The sequence below is a fragment of the Phascolarctos cinereus genome, unplaced genomic scaffold (genome assembly GCF_003287225.1).
Source record: "Phascolarctos cinereus isolate Bilbo 61053 unplaced genomic scaffold, phaCin_HiC Scaffold_4;HRSCAF=312, whole genome shotgun sequence".
NCBI lineage: Eukaryota > Metazoa > Chordata > Mammalia > Diprotodontia > Phascolarctidae > Phascolarctos > Phascolarctos cinereus.
Genome location: NW_027555847.1, coordinates 311,027,845 through 311,051,435, shown reverse-complemented (window position 1 = coordinate 311,051,435; position 23,591 = coordinate 311,027,845). Strand labels below are relative to the sequence as shown.

General features: G+C 36.8%; 1 protein-coding gene across 3 annotated transcripts in view; it reads left to right on the top strand.

Annotated features, from left to right (window-relative positions):
- Nucleotides 1-23,591, top strand: part of RASGRF2 (Ras protein specific guanine nucleotide releasing factor 2) — a 324,254-nt gene that overhangs the window by 153,682 nt on the left and 146,981 nt on the right. For all 3 annotated transcript variants that reach the window (XM_021007670.2, XM_021007654.2, XM_078153147.1), the window contains 4 exons: nt 1,349-1,509; nt 2,716-2,782; nt 3,420-3,556; nt 16,385-16,467. In XM_021007670.2, coding sequence (XP_020863329.1) covers nt 1,349-1,509; nt 2,716-2,782; nt 3,420-3,556; nt 16,385-16,467 — 448 coding nt within the window. The remainder of the gene's footprint in view (nt 1-1,348; nt 1,510-2,715; nt 2,783-3,419; nt 3,557-16,384; nt 16,468-23,591) is intronic.

The window sequence follows — 23,591 nt, the reverse complement described above, 5'->3', positions numbered from 1 at the left end:
AGCAGCCTCCTTTCCTTCTTTCAAACCCACCCACAGACTCGTGTATTTTTCTAGGACACCCACCCCCTAACCATCCTAAATGAATCGGGGGTGGAGTAGGAGAAGGGATGAGATTTAGAGATAGGAATTTGCCGGGGGGGGGGGTCCCTATTATTTTCCATAATCCATATATTGCTTTAAGAAAAAAAAAAGAAATTGTGTATCTTGCTATTAACACAAAAGCTTTCTGGGAACAGAGAATGTGGTTTCAATGTTTCATAAATGTAGGCATTTTTAATGATAAAAACAATCAATAAATAAGGAAGTTATCGCAAGAGCTCCCTTGATGAAGACTTCATTCAGGGTAGGTCATGAATTAAACAATCGTTGAAAAAAAATTACCAGGTCACCTAGCAGAGTTCAGAAATCAAAGCCACAGGAGGTACATAGATACTTCAGAATTATCTTTCTGTTTAGCTTTGAATTAAAAAGTAGACTTTTCATTATTTCTGTAAGGGCAAAGGAGTTTGGAAATAGTGAAAAGTATTGCAAGTGTTGCATCAACTTTCTGCCTAGTCTCTCACTTTGGCACAAAGATAGTTTTGTCTGGGAGAAACTTTCCTAGTGAAGCTCTGGGTGAAGCTGATAAATTCTAGGTTTTAAGAAGTGGTACAAAAATGACATTTTCAGTTTAGGTGATAGGGAAGGATTTTTATCACACCTCTTTATCTCTATTTTAAATATAATCAAGATAATGCAGGCTTTTAAAATTCTTAACAAGAATGCCTTCATTGGATTACACATAGATATATATCTATATCTATATATGCTAAATGTAATACTTGTATTTTTAATATGCAAGAGATGCACAAGTTGTCTTTTAAAATGAAAAGTAAATCTCATTAATATTTTTGGTGATGTACCCTCATTATGTTAATGACTTTAGTGAAAGTAAACTCTTCTCCACTTTCACTTTGTTATTAGACCTATAAATCTAAACATATTCAACATCAGATCCCCCAAATTAAGAGACAGAAGTGTTTGGACACCTGCTGCCATTTGACTCTCATCCAAAATCTTAAGTTCAGAGTTTCTTTGGGTTAACGCAAATGAATTGTATTTTTAAAAATGATTTAGACTTTTAAAAAAAGTGACCTAGTGGTATTCACAATTAATGGGACTTATTTTTCATCTGTTATAATTTCAAGAAATTTACTTGTTCAGATTTCCCTGGCATTAGTGAGTTAAAATTATAAATCCTTTGTGTCTTTAAAGTGAGCTAGACCCTGGTGTATCTGGTCACTGAAAGAAGCTCACTTACTAAACAGAATCCTAATTGCTGTGTATTTTTCACTTTTGTAATCACCAGGTTCTCTCATTCAAGTCCCTTCAGTTGAGAGGGGGAAGCTCAGTAAAGTTCGTCTGGGCTCATTGTCTTTGAAAAAAGAAGGAGAAAGACAATGCTTCTTATTTACAAAACACTTTTTAATTTGTACAAGAAGTTCAGGAGGAAAACTGCACCTGCTGAAGGTACCACTTTTATATAACTACCTTATAAACAGTCTGCACTCCTACAAGAATTCAGGGTTTTTTAAAAAAGTGATAAAATGGCTTTCCAGCAATTGGTATTATTTCAGCAAGAATCCTCACTACAGTAGAAGTAGTGAGATAATGATTACCAGCAATAATACATTTTGCCTTTTTTGTTACTTGGATCCAAAATGATGGAAACCCATTTTAAAGTGTTTTTATTAGAAAGAAGTAGGATTAAATTTGTGGACTAGACACCAAAAATTATTATTAGTTGATGGTTATTGAACTATAAGAAAACCCTTCCAGGTCCCTGGAGGGCCATCTAGTTCAGTGAGGCAAAATTTTGCTAAATGGTTGATTAATGTGTACCTCACATTAATCTGCAAAAAAGGGGGGAAATATCCTAAGCAAAATAGACATGATTTTTCCATTCCCTGGACTACCACTGATAAGTTGTATTCCATTGGTGAGTTGTACCCTCTTAGAAGCTGCTATCAAGGTACTACAGAATGCACTGAAACATAATTTACAAAAATTTTTTCCAGTAGTTTGTATGTGAGGGGAAGAGTGACTTAGCTAATAAAGGGCCACCTCTTAGTCGGGAAGGCCTGGAGTGAAGTTTATCTTCTCACACATGCTGTTTCTGTGACCCTGGAGAAATTATATCACCTCTCAGTGCCTAAGGTCAAGCTCCAAGGCTGAACTGCAGAGTGGGCTAGGTTGAGGTTGTCTGGGGCATGGGGTAAGAAGTGTTTCCTATACTAGTGAAAAAATAACTCCATTTCCTTTCCCTAAAATATATATGGACACTGTGGGAGGGAGGAAGAGTTGGGTGGATGGGGAAGGGAAAGGGGGAAAAGAAGAGAAAATATTTCTTCCAGGTTGGTATCTTTAAAAAAAAATACTGAGGCAGCTAGGTGGCACAGTGAATAGAGCTCTGGCCTTGGAATCAGGAGGACATGAGTTCAAATCCAGCCTCAGACACTTAACATTTACTAGCTGTATGACCCTGGGCAAGTCACTTAACCCTGATCACCTCACCAAAAAAGCAAAAAAAAAAAAGTCATGTTGATGATGGCATAGATTTGAAGTATGGTATCATCTCTCACCTGAGACCTTCTGAAATAATAGAAGTTTTAAAATCACAGGTAGCTTTCTAACCCTTCTGGAACCCTCTTGCTAAGAAGTGATTTGTTTCCACAGACAGGTGGTGTTCTCTCTCTCATAGAATGCACCTTGATTGAGGAGCCAGATGCAAGTGAAGATGATTGTAAGTCGCAGTCTGCTGCCTAGAATGAATTTCAGCTCAGGCTGGAGACTTTTAAAATAGTATCCCTGTTTATATTCCGTCATTGAAATGATATCCATTTTATGAGTTCTAAGAATGTGGTATACAAATAATAATCCCTTTTTCCCTCTCTGAAGATAACAGTTTGAAAAAGTGAAAGAGATAAACTAGTTTTTTTCCCTTCTCTATTAGATGGGAATATTATTTAACTGTATAATTTGTGTATCTTTTAGAACTATTTTGGAGTTCACATGATATTATATTTTTTTTCTGTGGCAAATTGGACATTATTTTTGACAGCAGAGAAGAAAAAGAAATTGAATTGGCATACAATAATTGCACCATTTCGGGTAGCAGAAAACACTGGACTAGGAAACCAGGGAAACTGGTCATGACCCTTACCTGTTCTGTAATCTTGAGCAATTCATTCATCTTCCCCAGGCCGCAGGTGCCTTATCTGCTTAATGGGAACAGTAATTGTTACACTGTTATCAGAGAAGTGTGTGAAAGTAAAAGTAATCACAGGTGCAAAAACATTCATATTGCTAAAGAGTGCTATACTGACAAAGGGAGTGTTATGGTTTCTGTACCTAATAACATGTTTCTTCTTTGTATTAAGCAAAAGGTTCTGGGCAAGTGTTTGGACACCTGGATTTTAAGATTGTAGTGGAACCTCCGGATTCTGCTCCTTTCACAGTTGTCTTGTTAGCGCCTTCTCGCCAAGAAAAAGCTGCCTGGACAAGTGACATAAGTCAGGTGAGCCAGATGCTTTTCCCACATCTGCTTTTTTTTTTATAATCTATTTGGTCATAAGACCACAAAGGGAAATTTTCAGAGATGTTATTTAAAAATTTTTTAATATATACTCTCTCTAATTAGTCACATGACCTTGGGCAAGACAAGTAAACCTACTCTTGCCTCAGTTAGCTCTCTGTAAATTGAGATCATTAGAGCTGATGATCTTTAAGATCTATTCCACCTGTAAAATTCTCTGTCCCTGTAAGCTCCTTGAGAACAGGGACTGTCTTTTGCTTCTTTTTGTCTCCCCAGCACTTGGCACAGTGCCTGGAACATAGTAGGCACTTACTAAATGTTTGTTGATTGATTCATAATCTAGATGCTCATTATGCCTTGTTGCATTAATATATTGGTATTTTTTGAAAAAGAAAAATTTACTTGAAACATACTTATTGCATTATTGGTCCTTGTTTGTTTATATGAAATGAAAATATAGTAATTTTATTAAGTACAGTGATTTAGACTTTCTCCCACACATCTACACACACACTCACATTTTAAAAACAAACCCAAATACTAGGTTACAGGATATATTTGACTTCATTACATGGTGACACAATTATGATATAGTTACATCAGGAAATTGTGATTTTGGGATGTTTGGATCACATTATGGCCAAGGTGTCTCAAAGCTTACCTGTTGTAACGAGCTGCTTTTGTGAAGCTTTGTTAGTGCTTCATGATTTTCACCTAAGGAAAAGCTTCTATGTTCATTAAGTGGAGAAGGAAAGCTTTAGAAAAAGCTCTTTCATCTCTGATGTAATTGATGAAGAATATCTGATTAGCCCCCAAACAGGGTGATGCAGTGATTTCACAGCCTAGCTAGTCTTCATTCACTAAGGAGGCTGGATTCTCTTGAGATATTGGTTAAGTTAATTGATTAGGTTAGGGTCCAGAAGCATGGCATGAGAATCTAATGTTGGGAAAATATTTTTTTTTAAATATTATTTAAATGTTAGAGGACTAATTTCTAGGCTATAATAATGATATTGATGATTATTGTGGTCTCATAAAAGACATAAAAATAGCATTAATGTTGCTAAGTATTCTAGAAGCATCTCTAGGGAAGAGCTCAAAGTATTTTTACATATAAAAAAAGTTTAAGCAAAAAACAAAATATACTGAGTCTCCCAGATACTGAATAGAAGCTGTTAGGTAGATGGCAAAAGTGTATACTGCTGTATTAATAATCTTAATGTGCCTTCATTTCTTAGAAGCTTAAGCAACAAAATGAATGGCTAGCAATGAAGCCAGTCCTTTTAGGACTAGAAAAAGGAACCAAAACTTGGCTTCTCATAGTTCTACGGTCCCTCTGTTTGATGCCTTATCCAGTTATTTCATTTGCTCATTCAACAGACACTGTGTACTATTTATACTGGGCTCAGCATGGGAAAGGTAAAATGTTTAGATAAGACAACATCCTTATATCCATGAGGTTTACTGTCAAATAGTGGTTCATTAATCCTTTTATTATCTTTATAAATATGCTGCCTAATTATGAAGGCAGGGTGGAATAAGAACAAGGAGATAATACAATGAATTTGTATTTATAATTGTGGTAATAATAACATATAGACAATAGGATCAGCGTATCCAAGCAGAATCAAGGACTTGTGACCATGAAATGGAAAAGATATTAGAACCTAAGCTGAGAACATTCTCTTACTGCTTTGAATGAGTCTGTCAGCCTAGCCTGGTCAATAGCGATAGTTCTGAGTGGGCCCTTATGGAAGATGCATTTCAGAACTGGAGGAGGAAGTTACTACAGGAAGGGACATGGAGTAGGGCAATCTGGCATGGTCAAATTATGTGAGCTTCAGTCGGCTATTTTTTAAGGATTGAATTACCTGAAAGATACAACTAGTAAATCTGTCTGACAAATAAAAGTGAGACATAATTGGAGTAAGATGAAAAGAGAGGGAAAAAAAGATATGATAGAAGAAATTTCACAATTAATAGTAATAACTATCAGTATAAATGGGATGAAATCACCCATAAAACAGAAGAGTAGTAGATGGATTGGAAAGCAGAATTCACCAATATGTGTGGCTTCTAAAAACTACACTTGAAACATAAGGATTCATGTAGTTAAAACAAAGAGCTGGAACAGCATTTCATTTTGTTTAAAGAGAGTTAAGAAAAGCAAAAGTATCAATCCTGACCTCAAAGAAGTCAAGAATAAACATCATTAAAAGAGTTAAACAACAGATACTTTCATGAAAAAAATGACAATGAGAAAATGTACAAAAACTTTTGAGATGTTACCTGGACAGTCCCTCGGGGAAAGTTTATGTTTCAAAGCACTTTTATCAACAAAAAAATGATGAAACAGATGAATGAATTGCATATGTAACTCAACTAGATAAACAACAAGTTGGAAAACTCCAACAGAACACAAAAATAGAAATCCTGAAAATCAGAAAAAAGTTCACAAAATTCAAAGGTAAACACCTCATTGAATTAATAAATAAAATTCATAACTGCTTTTAAAAGCTAATCACGTGAGTAATCCATAAGTTAACCTGATTTTTAAAAGAGGAAAACCAAATTGCCAATATATAAAAAAAGAAAAACAACAGATGAAAATGAAATAAAGGCTGTTATCAGAAATTATTTTTCTAATTATATGCCAACAAAATTGGTAACAAATGAAATGGATAGATATTGACAAAAATATAAAATAGGTAGATAAATGGACAAAAAATAGAGAATTTAAGTAACATGGTCTCAGAAAAGGAAATTGAACAATCTATAATTGACTCCCCTCCAAAAAATCCCAAAACTTCCAGAAGCATATAGGTTTATGAGTGAATCCTATCAAACATTTAAAGAACAATTAGTTCTACTATTAGATAAACTATTTGCAAAAAAAGGGGGGATTCTATCAAATGCCTTTGTGGCATTAATGTAGTCTTAATCCCTAGTCTAAGGAAAGACAAAACAGAAAGATAAAAGCATAGACCAATATCTCTAATGAAAACTGATATAAAACTGATATAAAAATATTATCAAAGAGGGTATAGCAATATATTAGAAAGAATCTATATGTTGTTTAAGTTGGGTTCATATAAGGAATGAAAGGTTGGTTCAGTATTGGGAAAACTTTAAACAAAATAATTAAGAGATCCAATTAAAACATTATTATTGGGTCAATAGATATAGAAAAAGCTTGCAACAAAATATAATATTTATTTCTTTTAAAAACCTTAAATGGCATAGGAATAAATGAGCCTTTCTTTAATATGACAAATAGCATCTATCCAAAACCGAAAGCTAACATCTGTATTGGGGGAAGACTAGAGGCCTCTCTGCAAAGATAACATCTTGAAGCCAGCCTTGGGACAAATAAGAGGAGAAGGTAGTATATTCCAGGCTAGGTGACTGCTATGGCTGGGGCCTAATTTGGAGCAAGCATGGACATCCAGAAGCCTAGTAATGAGAGAAGAGTCCAGGATAAAAGCTTAATGAGGAGGCCTGAAGTGTGATGTACCCTTCTAAAGTTATAAAATAAATCCAGAGAAATCATAAGACTTTTTGTGTTTTGCCAACAAAACCCAATACGATAAGCTAGAAAGAGCAATTACATTCACAATAGGTATAGACTACATAAAATATTTGGGAATCAACCTGCCAAGAAATAGAAAGGAACTATATGACTATAACTGTGACACATTCCCAGGCTTACTTGCTCAGTTTGCACTGGCACTAGCGGGTTGGGTGCCCAGACGAGTGGCTTCTGTTACATTTAGGGGTTTGGGCTAATTCCCCCCACTCTCACAAACTTTCCTCATATTTTACAGAAAAAATGGAGGTCATTGCCCATGAGCTCCTTCTTCTCCCTTCTTTCTCATCTCTTGTCACTCAGATGCCTTCTGCCACTCTCTTCTTTTGCCTGTCTCATATAATGAAGTGGCCTTAATCCCTCTATTTGTTCAAGTGATCTCCTCTAACAGCTTGTCCCCACTGTCATCCCTACTCTTCCAGTATTTTCAGTCTTTCTCTGTCTACTGGCACATTTCCTATTGACTACAAACATTCTCCTATCTCCCCATCCCAAAAAAAACACTCTTACTTATGTTAACCAAAAACAATATCACAAGTCCATGCGACATTATGTTGCAACTAGATTTATTATAAGAGAAATGAACATCAGATTCTTTTTTCACAACATGACTAATGTGGAGATGTGTTTTAACATGATTGCACAAGTGTAACCTATATCACATTGCTTGCTGTCTTGGGTAGAGGGAGGAGGAGAAAGGGAGGGAGGAAAAATTGGAACTCAGAATCTTATAAAAGTGAATGTTGAAAACTATCTTCACATGTAATTGGAAAAAAATAAGATACTATTAAGTGAGGGGGAAAAAAAGAAATGAACATGCATCTGAAACCCTAGGCCAGGGCAAAGAGTTCATAATTCAAATAGAAGTTTGCATATTTATGAAATTGTGACTAAGAGAGGAAGAGGGGAAATAGAACTCTCCACCCGAATGAGAATGGCCATGGAGGAGAAATCATGAATAATTAAGATGGCGAAAGCAGCATTCTTTTCCCTTGGGAACTGCTAGACTATGAAGATAGGATGGTCTTCTTATCTGCAAGGGTCCTGATGGGGTGCTTGTACTTGGACTCTAGTCCTACAACCATATCTCTCCCCAGCCTAAAGACCCTATCTCTGACAGTAACTTGTGAATGGGCCCAGGCAGGTAAACTATTTCTCCCTGTTACGAGAACAAGCCGACCTCTGTAAAACTTTCCTTGTATGAACAGACTGTCTTGTGCCAGCAGGACTATCACGTACAGATTCCCACAGTTGGCGTATATAATCCAAAGGTCAAACTATATCAACTCCCAAGGCTATCTTGTTAGAGGCATAAGCGTACACATATACAGACCCCTGAAAAGCACCACCCCACCCCTGGCCATGCCATTAGGGAATAATGCCTGTGCCCAAGGTACAGAAACTGTGTGTTACCACCTGATTAGCACAGTTGGCACACAGTTTGCTAACTTTTCCTATATAAGCTTTCGTATCACTCCTGTTAGGTTGCACATTCCCTAAAAGAGCTTTGCCCGCATTACAGTAAACTTTTTGCCACTGCTTGAGTCCGTGAATTCTTTCCAGACAACTACGCCTTGAGCCTTGGTGTTTTGGGGTCCCTGTACCCCTCAAACTACATCATGTAATGGCACATGTCTGAGGTCTCAAGACCTCTCCCAGTCAAGGTGAGCCTCCCTCCTGCCCCCTCACCCTGTAATTGGATCATTCCACAAGCACTAGGAAGGTTTGTTGGGAGTCTGGGTCAAGCCTGCCACAGGCTCTGAGTCGGGCCTGCAGCAGGCCCTTGGCAGAATTCCCTCTTGAAAAAGGATGTCTTGTTCTGAGCACACATGCAGTCATCTCCCTCTGTGGGACACCAGGCCCAGTGTTCTATACACTGAGCTACCTAGCTGCCCTATTTATCTGTAATCGGGCTGGCAAATATTTGTTGCTTGATTTGATAGGGGAGCTGATTGCTAATTGTTGGCAAGTAGGGCATTTAAAAACATTTATTTCTAAATCCATGTTGACTAAAATGACTGGACTTCTGTAGAATCATTTAAATGGTAAAATTGAGTCCAATTGTCTTCTGTAGAGTTAGACTGGTAGAATGTTTAATTGCTTGTAAGGTCTACCAGAAATTCAGTATTCATGGTGCCATGCATACAGATGTGGCCTCAAAGTACAGTCAGAATTTAGGCATTTCTGGGGCAGGGTAAGATGAAATAGTAAAGAGAAATGTGTTTAAAATTCTTCACTCACATACTTAGAATAGACAAAAACTTTATTTTCTGGTCTTTTCAAGGAGAGGAATTGGGAAGAAAATCAGTTATAAGATGTTTTTGTTTGTTCCCCAATTCTGTGTGTGTGTGTGTGTGTGTGTGTGTGTGTGTGTGTTATGTGCCTACGATATGCCAAGCACTGTGTTAAATGCTAGGAATACAAAAAAGAGGCAAAAGACAGTCCTTACCCTCAAGGAACATCTTATGTAATAAGGGAGACAACGTGCAAACAAATATATACAAAGCAAGGTTCATACATACACACACGTAAGATCTATCTATATTTATCTATCTATATACATATATATCTTGCTTTGTATATATTATCTAGATGATACGATCATTATTCTGCATTATATGATTATATATGATATGTAGAAACACACACATATATATGTGTGTTATGTGATTATTATTCTGTATTGTAGTGTAAACTTCACTGGTGATTTGAGGGAAATTTTTTAATATGCTTTACAATTGGTCAAATACCATGCATATTTGTGACGCTTTCACGAATGTAGGGAGGCTTAGAGGAGAATTTCTATCTTTTTGTTAAAACCTGTAATTATAGAGAGACTTGAGCTGTGAACTTTTAAGCATGATAGTGAGCCTGAGTTAACACTGGCACATGAAATTAATGCAATGGTATTTTTTCTTTTTAAGTGGTCAAATTTTCAGCCTCAAATTTTATACCTATAAATAGTGGAGAGAAAAAAAAATTATGTTTGGGAACCATTAACTACTTACATGCTATGTTGGTGATGTCAATGGTTAATTATGGCCTCAGATAGTACTTGAAGGTGTAATTAATCATTCATGCAATTTTAGGTTCTAAAAAATTGTAGCTTCTGAAAGTGAGACCCAGGCAGTTTAAAATATGTAAAGCTTATAAAGGAGTTCATACACTAAACTGGAACTTAAAAAAGAATTTTGAAATCAGTTTCTTTTCTTAAAAAGGGTTCCCACATGATTGGTATTAAAGGATGATGCTTGAGCAGTTACTAAAATGTTAAGCAGCACATTGTTTTCAAGCACAGTTTTAATTGTTCCATACAATTCAGTAAATTTAGATTGTAAGGGAATCACATTAAATCTTCTTGAGCCTTTAAGGGATCATTGAATGAAGAAACTTACAGATTCGGGGGATAACATACTTATATAGCTATGTAAAATATGTGTGTATAATGCCAGTGTGTGTATATATGTAGCAGCTTCTACAAATTTTTTCAGTTTTTCCACTTCCCTTTTCTTTTTGGTTAAGGAAGCAGCCCTGGGAAATTTTAATAACCTTTCTCAGCAATTCCAGGGGGAAGTTAAGTAATGGATGGATAATCAGAGTCAGTCAGGGGATGCTCCTTCCAAATTCTGAGTCCAGGAGAAAAAGCTCATACAATCTAGAAATTGACAACCTCTTTGCTAGGGGAGAGAGGAAGTAAACTATAACATATCCATGATCCAACATGGGGTTGGACACAGATTTGCGTTTTATGTGCAAAGTACATTCCTATTCTGCCCCCTATCCCTCCTCCCCCCCCAAAAAAACCCAACAAACCTCTATATATGAGGTTTGTGGTTGCAAGGATTTTTTTCCTGTTTTTTTCTTTTCTTTTATTTTATAAAAGAATGGTTTATAATAATGGTAGATACCTGAGAATAATCAGAAAAGAATGGAAATAGTTATTTTCACAATCTTGCTTAAGGGAAGAATACCAAATAAAGCATAGTGATAACTAAAAATACAAGACAATTTTGATTGCTTTAAATTAAAAAGCTTTTGCAATAAAATTAGTGCAACTACAGTAAGAAAAGAAACTGTCAAATAGGGAAGAAAACCTTCATATCAATTATGTCTGATAGAGGTCTGATAAAATATATGGGAAATTGATATAAATATATAGCAAAAGTCATTCTCCAAAAGATAAGTGGTTAAAGCACAAGCAATTTTCATAAGAAATGCAAGCTGTCTATAGCCATATGCTTCAAATTCTTAAAACAAAAATACAGATTGAAACAGCTTAAGTTTCTATTAGATTTCCAAAGATGAAAATGATGAATATTGGAAATGGCATGAAAAAAAACCAGTTACATTCTTATAGGGCTAGTGAATCTATGAATTGTTCCAATCACTTGGGCAACAAGTTTGGAATTATTCAAAAAAAGTTCTACTACTAGGCATACATATACCCCTCAAAGACAGAGAGAAGTGTCCCATGTGTACAAAAATATTTATAGTGGCAAAAATATTTTAATAGCAAAAAAATTCAAACTAAGTGGATGGCTATTATTAGAGACTAGCTGAATAAACTGTCCTATATTAATGTAATGGAATAATATTGTGATATAAGAAACAGCAAATGTGAAGAAGTTATGGATACCTAGAAAGACCTGTATGAACTGATGCAGAGCAAAATAAGAATTGAGAACAATTTATATATTAAACCACAAGAGTGTAAAGGAAAATAACTTTAAAAGACATCAGAACTCTCATCAAGTTAGTGATTAGTTTTGACTCCAGTGGCCTGATGTCTAAATTGAATTGGGTATTTGGTTATGCTTATTTGTTTTCCCCAATACTTACAAGCAAATGGTTTTTATAAAGGAGTGATTCTGTGGTTTAAAAAAAATTCATGTCTACACCAGGAATAAGAATGATAGCCCAGGCATAAAATGATGATATTCCCAACCTCTCTCTCTCCAGACTTCAAGCTCTTCTTCTCCTTATCTGTTGGTTCCTTCTGTGCTGTCTACAAACATACCTGTGTGTCCCCATTCTTAAAAAAAAAACTTCACTAGATCCTACTGTCCCCTCAAACTATTATTCTATAGATTTTCTCCTTTTCTTAGTGAAACTTTTAGAAAAATCTGTATGCTTATAATTTCCCCAACTTTTCCTCTCCTCTTACTCCCCAACCCTATGCAGTCTAGCTTTCTGATTCTCCTCACTCAAATGCAATGGCTCTCTTTGGTTGCAAATGATCTCTTATTTGCCAAATGTAAAGGTCTTTTCATAGTTTTCATTCTTCTTGCTATCTCTAGGGGAAGGGGAAGGGAAAAAGCATTTATATGCTGCCTATTATGTTCAAGATACTTTACTAAGCACTTATATATATATGTGTATGTATATATGTGTGTGTATGTGTATATGCACATGTGTATATCATTTGCTTCTCACAACAACCCTGCTATGTAGGTGCCATTATTATTCACATTTTACAACTGAAGAGACTGAGACAAACGTAGGTTAAATGACTTGCTCAGGGTCACATAGCTAGTAAGTGTCAGAGGCTGGAGTTGATTTTGTGTCTTCTGACTCCAGGCCCAGCACTGTGCCTTCTGGATGCCTCTAATCCATTTGACTCTGTTGACCACTGGATGTTCTCTCCTCCGTGGGTTCTTATGACACTGCTTTCTCTGGCCCTCCTACCTATTTGACCTTCTTTCCCTCTCCTTTCCTACTTCATCATCTATATAATTTCTCTAGGCTTTCTTCTCCAGCTTCTTCTCTCTGTATACTGTCTCAGTGACTTCATCAGCTCCCATGGGTTTAAGTATCATCTCTGTGCAGATTACTCAAAAAGATATACATACATACATACATATATATATATATGTGTATATATATATATATGTATATGTATATACATATATACATATACATATATATATATATATATATCTGTATACATGTGGACACCTTCAGTCTCTCTGCTAAGCATCAGTTCTGCATCACCAACTACCTTTTAGACATTTCAAACTCAATGTCCCAAAGATATTTCAAATCAATGTGCCTAAAACAGAACTCATTATCTTTCCCCACAAAGGCACCACTCTTCTTAACTTTCCTATTTCTGTCAAAGACACAGCTATTCTTCCAGTTTCCCAAGTTCATAATCTTGTTACTATCCTTGACACCTCACTCTTCCTCATCCCACATTTCTGGTCAATCGCCAAATCTTGCCATTTCTATACCCACAACATTTCTTATGTAGTTCTTCTGTCTGCTCACAAAGCCATCACCATAGTTCAAATCTTCTTCATTTCCCACCAGATTACCACCTCCTGGTTGTTCTCCCTGCCTTGTCTTTCCCCAATCTAATCCATTTTCCACCCGGTTACCAAAGCAGTTTCCTTCAGTGCAGATCTAAGTATGTCACCCCCTAATCAGTCAATTCCATTGGCTCTCTATGGCCTCTAGAACAAAATATAATCTGTTTTTTACTGTTAAGAGCCTTTATAACCTGGCTGTAAACCTATCTTTACAGCCTCATTATACATTATTCTCCTCCTCCCTACATTATGTGGCCCAGCCAACCTCTGTTCCCCACACATAGCAATCTTTTGCTGTCTCTCAAATGGAACACGCTCCCTCATTATCTATGCTTCGTGGAATCTTTCTTTCTCAAGACTTGTCTCAAGCCTCAGATCTTTTCCTTCTGTATGATGCCTGACTGTGGCACCTGTAACCTTCTTCCCCATCCCCCCTCCCAAGTTCTGGAACCATGAATCAAGATCTAATTGACTCAGCCTTAGCTGCTGGGCAGGTTATGTCCATCTGCTCCCTTTTGGCCCCACTCAACATCCCAGAAAGTTCCCACATCATTGTATTGTTACATTTTATTGTAACATTTTTACATTACATTTTATTGTTCTGGAATCAATGAGAGAACCTGAGAAAGAAACATTAATGTTTGATGGCAGCCTTATTGGTTAGCAAAGGGAAGGGTGAGGAGCAGGCAAATGGCTTCTGGTATGTTAAAATGTTGATACCCTCAGGCAGGGGTGGGGAAACTGAGGCCTGGAGGCCACAGGTTCGTCACCCCTGCCCTAAGGGAAAGGAAACCTGACAGTAGGACAACCACCTGGTAGCAATATAGGACTATTCAAAGGCGGCGAGGGGCATGAATGTAATAATGAATTTAACCTTTGTTGTGCTGAAATAATAATAATAATGATAACAGTAAAAACAGGTAATCTTATATAGTCCCAATGAATGCCAGGCACTGTGCCAAAAGCTTTACAATTATCATCTCATTGATCCTCATAGCAACCATGGAAGGTGTGGCAGGTGAAAGATGAAGTGACAGAAGAAACAGAGGTTTGAGCTTCTGAGCCTATTTATTAAGTAATGCATACTAATTGCATACCAGATCTCTTCCACGCCTTCCTCAGCTTTGGCACTGGACCCTAACCAAATACAGGGGAAGACAGCTTTTTATACATTAAAAACAACTAATCAAATAAGATCAATTGATTAAAAGAAAACAATTAATTAGGGTACAAAACTCGGTAACTTGATTTCTAATTGGAGGAAAGATTGGGGGTTTTCCAAGTTGGAACAGGGAAAACAAGCAGGTACAATTCCCTGAAATCATAAAAAGAGGTGTGCCACTCTCCCCAAGCGCCTGTATTCAGTCAAAGGAACATGGAAACAATAACTGATTAACTAGTGCATGGCCAGTTTTCAGATAAGAAATATGGGTTGCTTGGGATATACAATTGTGAGAAAACTGTTCGCTTCACCCTTTGGATCTGAGTGGGTTTCTGGTCAGCACAACCTAGGTCCTTAGTTAAGGATCTCTAAGCAGCAGGCAGAGATGGTCCAGCTCCTCAGCCATGCAGAGTAAGATGCAAACAATGCAGTAAGATTTTCTCACAATTCCCACAATTGAATAAAGTTTTCTCATAAGACAGAAATTGGACTAGACCCATAATTGAATAGAAAGGGAACTGGGCTAGCTCCAGAACTGAGTCACAAGATGAAGTCAGTGTGGCTTACTCAATTCTCACTTCCACTTACTGTTTTAATTCCTTCAGAGGGAGGTGCTACTATTATCTCCATTTTACAGAAAAGGAAACTGAGGCACAGGTGAAGTGAGTTGCCCAGGGATGGATAGTTAGCAAGAGTCTGACATCAAATTTAAGCTCAGGTGTTCCTGACTACAAGCCTAGTGCACTATCCACTGTGCCACCTAGCTGAGATTTGCAGAGTAAATCTCACAGAGGTATTCTTTGTGACAACATACTTTTGGAGAGTAAGGAGAATAGGATCCTCTTATCCATCCTCCACAAAGAAATATATGCCAGAGACTTGAGCAGAACATAAGATTTTCTGATAAAGTGGCAAGTGTCCTGGACTAGAGACACTTGGGTTCAAATCCCCTCCTCTTGTCATGTGCTAACCATGTGAAAGGGCACCTAGGTGGTACAGTGGATAAAATGCCAGGATTGAAGTCAGGAAGGGTCCTCTTCCTGAGTTCAAATCTGGCCTCGGACACTTACCAGCTGTGTGGCCTTGGGCAAGTCACTTAACTCTATTTGCCTCCATTTCCTCATCTGTAAAATGGGCACACATCAGAGAAGGAAATGGCCTAGAAAACTCCAAATGGGGTCATGAGGAGTCAGATACAGCTGAAAAGACTGAACAACAACAATAACAATGTAAAATTGGAGAAATCACTTAACCTCTCAGAGCCCCAAACACTCTAAGGCTGTAAGTTGTAGCACAATTGCTGATTTGCATTGGTAGAGGGAGTTTCTTCACCAGAAATTCTCTACCTCAAGTGAAATAACAAGTATGGACCCTTCCAACATTATTCTGTCTGTACCTTGTTACTGTCAGTGTTTGATGACTGCAGAAAGGGGCATAAGATCAGAGCATTTGAACTAGAAAGTAGAGACCGTCTCATCCAACTTTATCGTTTTCTAGCTGAGGAAACTGAGGCCTAGAAAGTGATTTGTTTAGGGTCACACAGTATATGACACCAGTTGGATTTGAACCCATGTCCTCTGACTCCAGTTCCATTGCTATTTCATCATTATAGATCTATAGAAATGGTGGTTTTGGTTCTTTGAGTCCTAAAAATGCAGTACCCTAGAAACATGGGAAATGTTCATTGGCCTCCATCTGCCATAAGTTGTAATTAACTGTTTTTGTATTGTCTTTTTTTTTTTCAATTTTCACAGTGTGTCGACAACATTCGGTGCAATGGCTTAATGACAATAGTATTTGAAGAAAATTCCAAAGTGACTGTGCCACATATGATTAAGTAAGTGTAGCCTTTTTCTTCACTCATTTTTTAACCAAAGCCAAACTGCTGGACAAGGTGTGGCTGCTAGAACAGCAAAAGCAGAGAATTGTGTCATCGACCTGCCAAACTTGATCTATCTGCTGTCATGCCGTGTTTCAGTTTTTACGAATGATGGTCATTGGCAGAGGCAGGCCCAACATCAACCCTCTCTCAGAGCAGGTTCAATCTTGGGACCAGATAAGGCCATCACAAGTCACTGAACTGTTTAAAAAAAAAAAGGAGAGTTATTTTGCCCTAACACAGCAAGGTTATACAACAAGAAGACAGTGATACTTTGCTTTTCTGGGTATAGTCCTCCTTGTCTTCATATGAAAGCATGTCTACTCAGCAGGGTAGGATACGGTGATTCACATGGTGCTCACAAATTCACCAAGTTAGATTCTGGATGAGTGTGACTTTTTATGAGCAGGTGAACAGGAAGCTACATCAGGGAAACAGGCCCAATCAGCTTCTGTGGATCTGATTCGTCTCCTTTTAGGGAAAACTAATCCCAGTTGGCAGGAGAAGAAGGTGGGCCTAACTCAAGTAGAGAGAGGTGGGGAGGGATGGACCTAATTCTAAACTTTCCCTAAGTTGTGGGGAAACACTGATAGATATTTGTCCTGTCACAACCATTTTAATTTTTTAAAAATTTATTTCTTTATTTTAGTTTTCAACATTCACTTCCATAAGATTTTGAGTTCCAAATTTTCCCCCATCTCTCCTCTCCCCCCACCACAAGACAGCATGCAATTTGATGTAGGCTCTACATATACATTTATATTGAACCTATTTTCACATTAGTCATGTTGTGAAGAATTAGAACCAATGGGAAAAACCACGAGAAAGAAAAAAAAACAGAGCAAATAATATGCTTCAATCTGCATTCAAACTCTGTAGTTCTTTTTCTGGATGTGGACAGCATTTTCCGTCATGAGTACTTTGGAGTTGTCTTGCATCCTTACATTGCTAAGAGATGGGTATAGCAAAGTTAGTCATCACACAATGTGGCTGTTACTGTGTACATCGTTCTCCTGGTTCTGCTCACTTCACTCAGCATCAGACCATACAAGTCTTTCCAGGTTTTTCTGAAGTCAGCCTGTTGAGCACAATAGTATTCTGTTGCATTCATATACCACAACTTGTTCAGCCATTCCCCAATTGATGGGCATCCTCTCAACTTCCAATTCTTTGCCACCATAAAAAGAACTGCTATAAATATTTTTGTACATATGAGTCCCTTTTCCCATTTGTATGATCTCTTTGGGATACAGACCTAGAAGTTCTATTGCTGGGCCAAAGGGTATACACAGTTTGATAGCCCTTTGGGCATAGTTCCAAATTGCTCTCCAGAATGGTTGGATCAGTTCCCACTCCAACAACAATGCATTAATGTTCCAATTTTCCCACTTCTTCTCCAGCACTTATCATTTTCCTGTTTTGTCATGTTAGCCAATCTGATAGGTGTAATGTGGTACCTTGGAGTTGTTTTGACTTACATTTCTCTAATCAATAATGATTTAGAGCTTTTTTTATATGATTATAGATAGCTTTAATTTCTTTATCTGAAAACTGCCTGTTCATATCCTTTGACCATTAATCAATTGGGGAATGACTTGTATTCTTATAAATTTGATTCAGTTCTCTATATATTTTAGAAATGAGGCCTTTATCAGAGACATGGCTGTAAAAATTCTTTCCAATTGTCACAACCAGTTTCAGAAAATTTCTGCAAAGATATCATTGACTATTGATTGTCCCACTTTTGAATTTTCCTTCAATTTTGGTAAAGTGATAGGGTTACCTTAAAAGAGATAATCATGAGAGCCAACACTGACCTGTGTTTACAGACAAGAAGAAGCAAGGGTTTACTTGTTAGTTTTAACAACTCATGCAAATTATGCTAATTATAGTTGATTTGACTCCAGATCAGTATCAGTTTTGAAGAAAGTCAGAATGACTTGTATAACTAAGTCCATTTTCCTTCTAGTATATAGACAGTATTGAAAGATTATTTGTTCAACTCAAAAGCATATGGAAAAAATAAAAAAAATTAAAAAAAATCAGCAAATGCCAAAAAAAAAAAAGAAAGAAAGATTATTTGTTTTATGTTTCTTAGCCTATTATGGTTAGTTAGGGCCATTCTCCTCGCCTCCATACCCCTCCCCCCCAACTCCTGATGTGTTTCCAACATAATACTACAAAGCAAAATATGGAATTTAAAGTGACTGCAAAGAAAACTGGAATATTCTATAGATTCTTTGCCCTCTGATTAAAGTTTTGCCACTACTTGTCATTGGTTTCTTTTCCATCTTAAAAAATTACTTTTGAAGTATTTTGGTAGATATATGGTATTATAGCTCTACAGTTAGAAGAGACCTCAAGGGCTATGACCTAATAAGGTCATCGTATGATCAACTGTGTTCCACTTCTCAGGAAAACCCATGTGGTGGTAATGAGAGATCTTGTCTTCTTTTCTCCCATAGTTTATGGGACGAAAGTGCTTAGCACAGTGCCTTGCAGTAGTGGGCACTTAAATGTTTATTGATTGATTGATTATGGATAATATCTGATAGAATTAACTGATTGTGTCCAGGCAGTAACAACTATTTCAAAGATGCTTATCCTCTTCATTTTTAAAAAATTTCCATTTTCCCTTGAAAGAGAGCTTTTTTTTTTGAGGGCTGAGAAACAATAATTTCTGCATGTAGCTAAAAATGATGAATATAGAATTTCCTCTGGGATTCCTTGCTTTTCTACATTTGTAAGAATTAACCCAGTTAAACACCATCCCAGTGGTGAAAGCCTTAATATTTAATAAGCACCATGTCAGATAAAAACAAGTGTATAATACAAGTATACAGGCACTAGAGAAAAATCTATACTACTTTAATTATAGATGAGCACTTAACTGGTAGCACTGAAATGGTTTGATTTTAATCTTAAGAAAAACTGATTAGCAACCAGCTGATTTCAATATTAACAGCTGTAGATTCCTTCAACACTGTGTTTTCTAGGCTTTTACTAGTGTGGCTTAAAAAATGCAAAAAAAATGGCTAAATTTAAAAGTAAGTATGGAATATAAAATTAAAAGTTAAAAGTCATAGTTGGTTATATTATTACACTCAAACCAGTTTTCAAGAAAAAAAATAAACCTTTTGCCCAAAGTTGAATGAACTTCAGTTTTATGCTTCCATCTGCCTAATTTAGTCCCTCATAAGTTGATTTGTGCTAATCTTGTTTTGGGTTAAAAATATTTTCTCAATGGTTAGAGAACCATGACATGCCATCCTGATTCAGAATTATGTTAGCTTTGACTTATAAGTATTCATATATATGGGGGATTATATATATGGGGGAGGTTAGATGGGCTGGTGCTAGACTTTCAATTTCATTGTTGTAAAGGACCCCAGGTGGGGAAACGCCTTCTACCCATGAAAAATAAATTTTCTTGGCTTTTCTGCTTGTTGAATTCTAGATAGGAATAGGTACTAGAGCTGTGATTTCCTTGGTACAGGAAACTCCTGCATGAGCAAACTAAATTATGTCTACCTTGCAGGTTGGCATCTTCTCTTTGATTTATAATTATAAAGAGTTGCCTGGTGGTAGAATATGAACCCAGGTCTTCCTGACTCAGACCGCTAGGCCTCTCATACACTTATTCCAACCCTCTAAAAGTTGGCAATGGTGCAAGTATGACTTTTGTTCTTGTTCAGTGATAATAACAGATCTTTACTTTGTACTAATATAGCCACAAGCTGTGTCTCCCAGAATAGGGCCTGGCACATAGCAAATGCTCATTGACTTACTGATTGGCTGAATAGCAACTCAGATAAACGCTGGAAAACTCCACTTGTCTGGGTGTTTCCCTCATTTGACATAACAGCTTCAAAACACCTTGATGATCTGTTAAACTGTTTAATTTTCTTTGCAGTTCGACATAATAGACAAGACTCTTGCTCTCACTCTAGCTCGTTCTTTCTGTCTCAGCCTGCATTTATCACATATAGAGCTATATGGATATCTGTATGTAGATACAGGTATATCAGAATAAAATTCTAGAAATTTCTTGCCTTTCCCCTGTAATTTCCACATAGTCTGCGGACATTTTAACCTCCTAGAGCTCATTTTTCACCACATTGAGTGGAATGGTCTTTGTGCACAGAAGGAGAATGTCTTATCCCAGTCAGTGACTCCTTCCTCAACAGACTCATTCCTGTCCTACCTCCTGTACATGAGCTATGGGATATCTTATTCTGCAAGACTTAGATAATACCATGCATATGTAATACTGAAAAGAGGGTGTGTGTGTGTGTGTTTTGGAGTAGAAAGAATTCTAAACTTGGATTCAGAAGACCTGCATTCAAATCCCAGCTCTGACATTTAGGCATCGAGTAATGAATAGATAGGACGCTAGACTTAAAGTCAGGAAGACGTAGGTTTAAAATCCTGACCGAGACACTTATTAGCTTTGTGCAAGTAGGGTAACCTCCCTGTGCTTCAGTTTCTTCACCTATATAAAATGAGAGGATTGGACTCAGTGGCCTCTAAGATCTCTTTCAAGTCTAAAACCAGGATCCTATGAGTTCTCTGAGCCTCAGTCTCCTCATCTGTAAAAAGGAAATAATAACAGTTGCACAAACCCAAGACTTTTGGAAGGAAGGTACTTTGCAAACTTTAACACACTATGTAAATGTGAGTTCATTAATTAATGAATTAATTATACTGTGTTGTTCAGTCATGTCTGACTCTTCATGGCCCATTTGAGGTTTTCTTGGCAAAGATACTGTAGTGGTTTGCAGTTTCTTTCTCCAGCACATTTTACAGATGAGGAAACTGAGGCAAACAAGGTGAAGTGACTTGCCACTGCTAAGAAGTATCTGAGGCCAGATTTGAACTCAGAGCCTCCTGATTCCAGGCCTGGCAGTCTATCCGCTGTGCCACCTAGCTGCCCAAGTTATACTCTACGTATAGGTATTTGTTCTACTCCTATGTTAGGTAGATTTTGTTACTGTTATGATATCGCCTTGACAACATTTTTTCCTTTTTTAAAACTCAGTGTTTATACTAGCTTAAAAAAATCATGCCATTAAGATTTTTTTTTAAAGTTGTTACTGTTGTAAGAGCTTTAGGAAAACGGAGTTTATGGCTTTTGGGGTTCTCTTGGGAAATAACTTTGAGCTGCTGTTCAGTTCAAGAAAATGAAATTAAATAATTTCATAATATTGAATATCTTTGCTTCATTTAAAATGAAAATGTAATCAGGATTTTGAAGGACAGTGTTGTAATTAGTCACATTTTCATTTCATCTTGGATGAAATAATTTTTCCCCTTCTGGTATTTCAAATAATCTACTTGCAGTTAAAAGATATAGATGTCAGAATGATGCTTAGGGTACAAAATCATGATATGGGGACTAGAAGCATTCACATTTAGTAGGTGACAGTGTCTTTTAAAGTGGTATCCTGTAGTGTTGATCTCAAAATTTAAACTTTTTTTGGTATAGACTAAATTTCACGTTAAGTCTAATTTTGGTGTTGTGTCTGTTGACGGGCCTATTTTCTCTAAGTGATGTTGTGGTGGAAACTACTGAAGCTGTTTCCAAGATACAGGGATTATGTCAGGGAAGAAATGTTCTGATGAAAGAGGTAGAGAGGTGGCAGCTAGGTGGTGAAGTGGATAAACTGCTGGCCCTGAAGTCAGGAGGACCTGAGTTCAAATCCAGCCTCAGACCAAACACTAGACACTTACTAGCTGTGTGACCCTGGGCAAGTCATTTAACCCCAATTGCCTTAAAAAAAAATAAAGAGGTAGAGGACAGAAGAGAGTCATTACCTGATATAGCAATAATGACTTTGGAAATGACATAGTACTACCTCAGGTGCCAGTTACAAAGAAACTTAAATATTTTAATTCTGTATTTTCATTAGTAATAATGTGATAACAATTAACAGGGTTTTTTTTTTAAAGTAAATTGCTTAACATTCACTTTGGGAAAGTTAACTCTTCTGGATTATTTTTTTCCACATTTATTAATTTTATTTTTAATTTATGGAATAAAACAAGCATTTCTATAACATAGTATAATAAAAAAGGTGATTGCACACGAAACTGCAAATTTATTATGTAAAACTTGCTATTCCTTTAAATATATAATAAAGTTAGCATGTAAATTTCTTTTTTTCTTCTCTCCCTCCCCATCCCAAAGATAGTGAGATAACTACCATTACACATAAATAGGTGTGTGTGTGTGTATACATATACATATGTATACATGCATATATATATATGCACAGCACACACAGATACACACACATAATTATTCTATGCATATTTCTACTTCTCAGTTCTTTCTCTGGATGCAGATAGCATCTTTCTTCACAGGTCCTTTAATTTGGGTATTTATAATAGTCAAGATGATTTATTCAATCAAAATCATTCTTAAAACAATATAGCTGATACTCTATACAATGTTCTCTGGGTTCTGCTCATTTAGTTCTTTATTATTTCATGTAAGTCTTTCCGTGTTTTTCTAAGATTCTCCTGAATTCTTTAAAAATCATAACCCCATCGGGGCAGCTAGGTGGCGCAGTGGATAGAGCACCGGCCCTAAAGTCAGGAGGACCCGACTTCAAATCCGGCCTTAGATCAAACACTTGACACTTACTAGCTGTGTGACCCTGGGCAAATCACTTAACCCCAATTGCCTAAAAAGAAGAAAAAACTGCTAAAAAAAAATCATAGCCCCATGCAAAACAGTGCCCCAGAGATATAAAAGACATATACCTCAAAAAGTAAGTGACAGATTTTTAGAGTGAAATTGGGTCACTGATAGGTGCTGGTCTTATAGACAAGAAAGTGTGGCTTTTCTTCCTAGACTTGAAAAGTTCTCATTCTCAGCAATTGTCAGTGCCCATAAAGTTACTTTACTGAAGATGTCGTAATAATAATAATAATAAATAACAAAAGAGAGAATTGCAAGCATCCCTTGGAAAGATTGTGCAATTGCTTTGGCCTGAAACTGTTAACTTATAAATTGTGTGCCTGTTTTTGCCTCTTCTTTCTGAGTGTCTGACAATTGGCTGTATATACTCTGGGGCTGA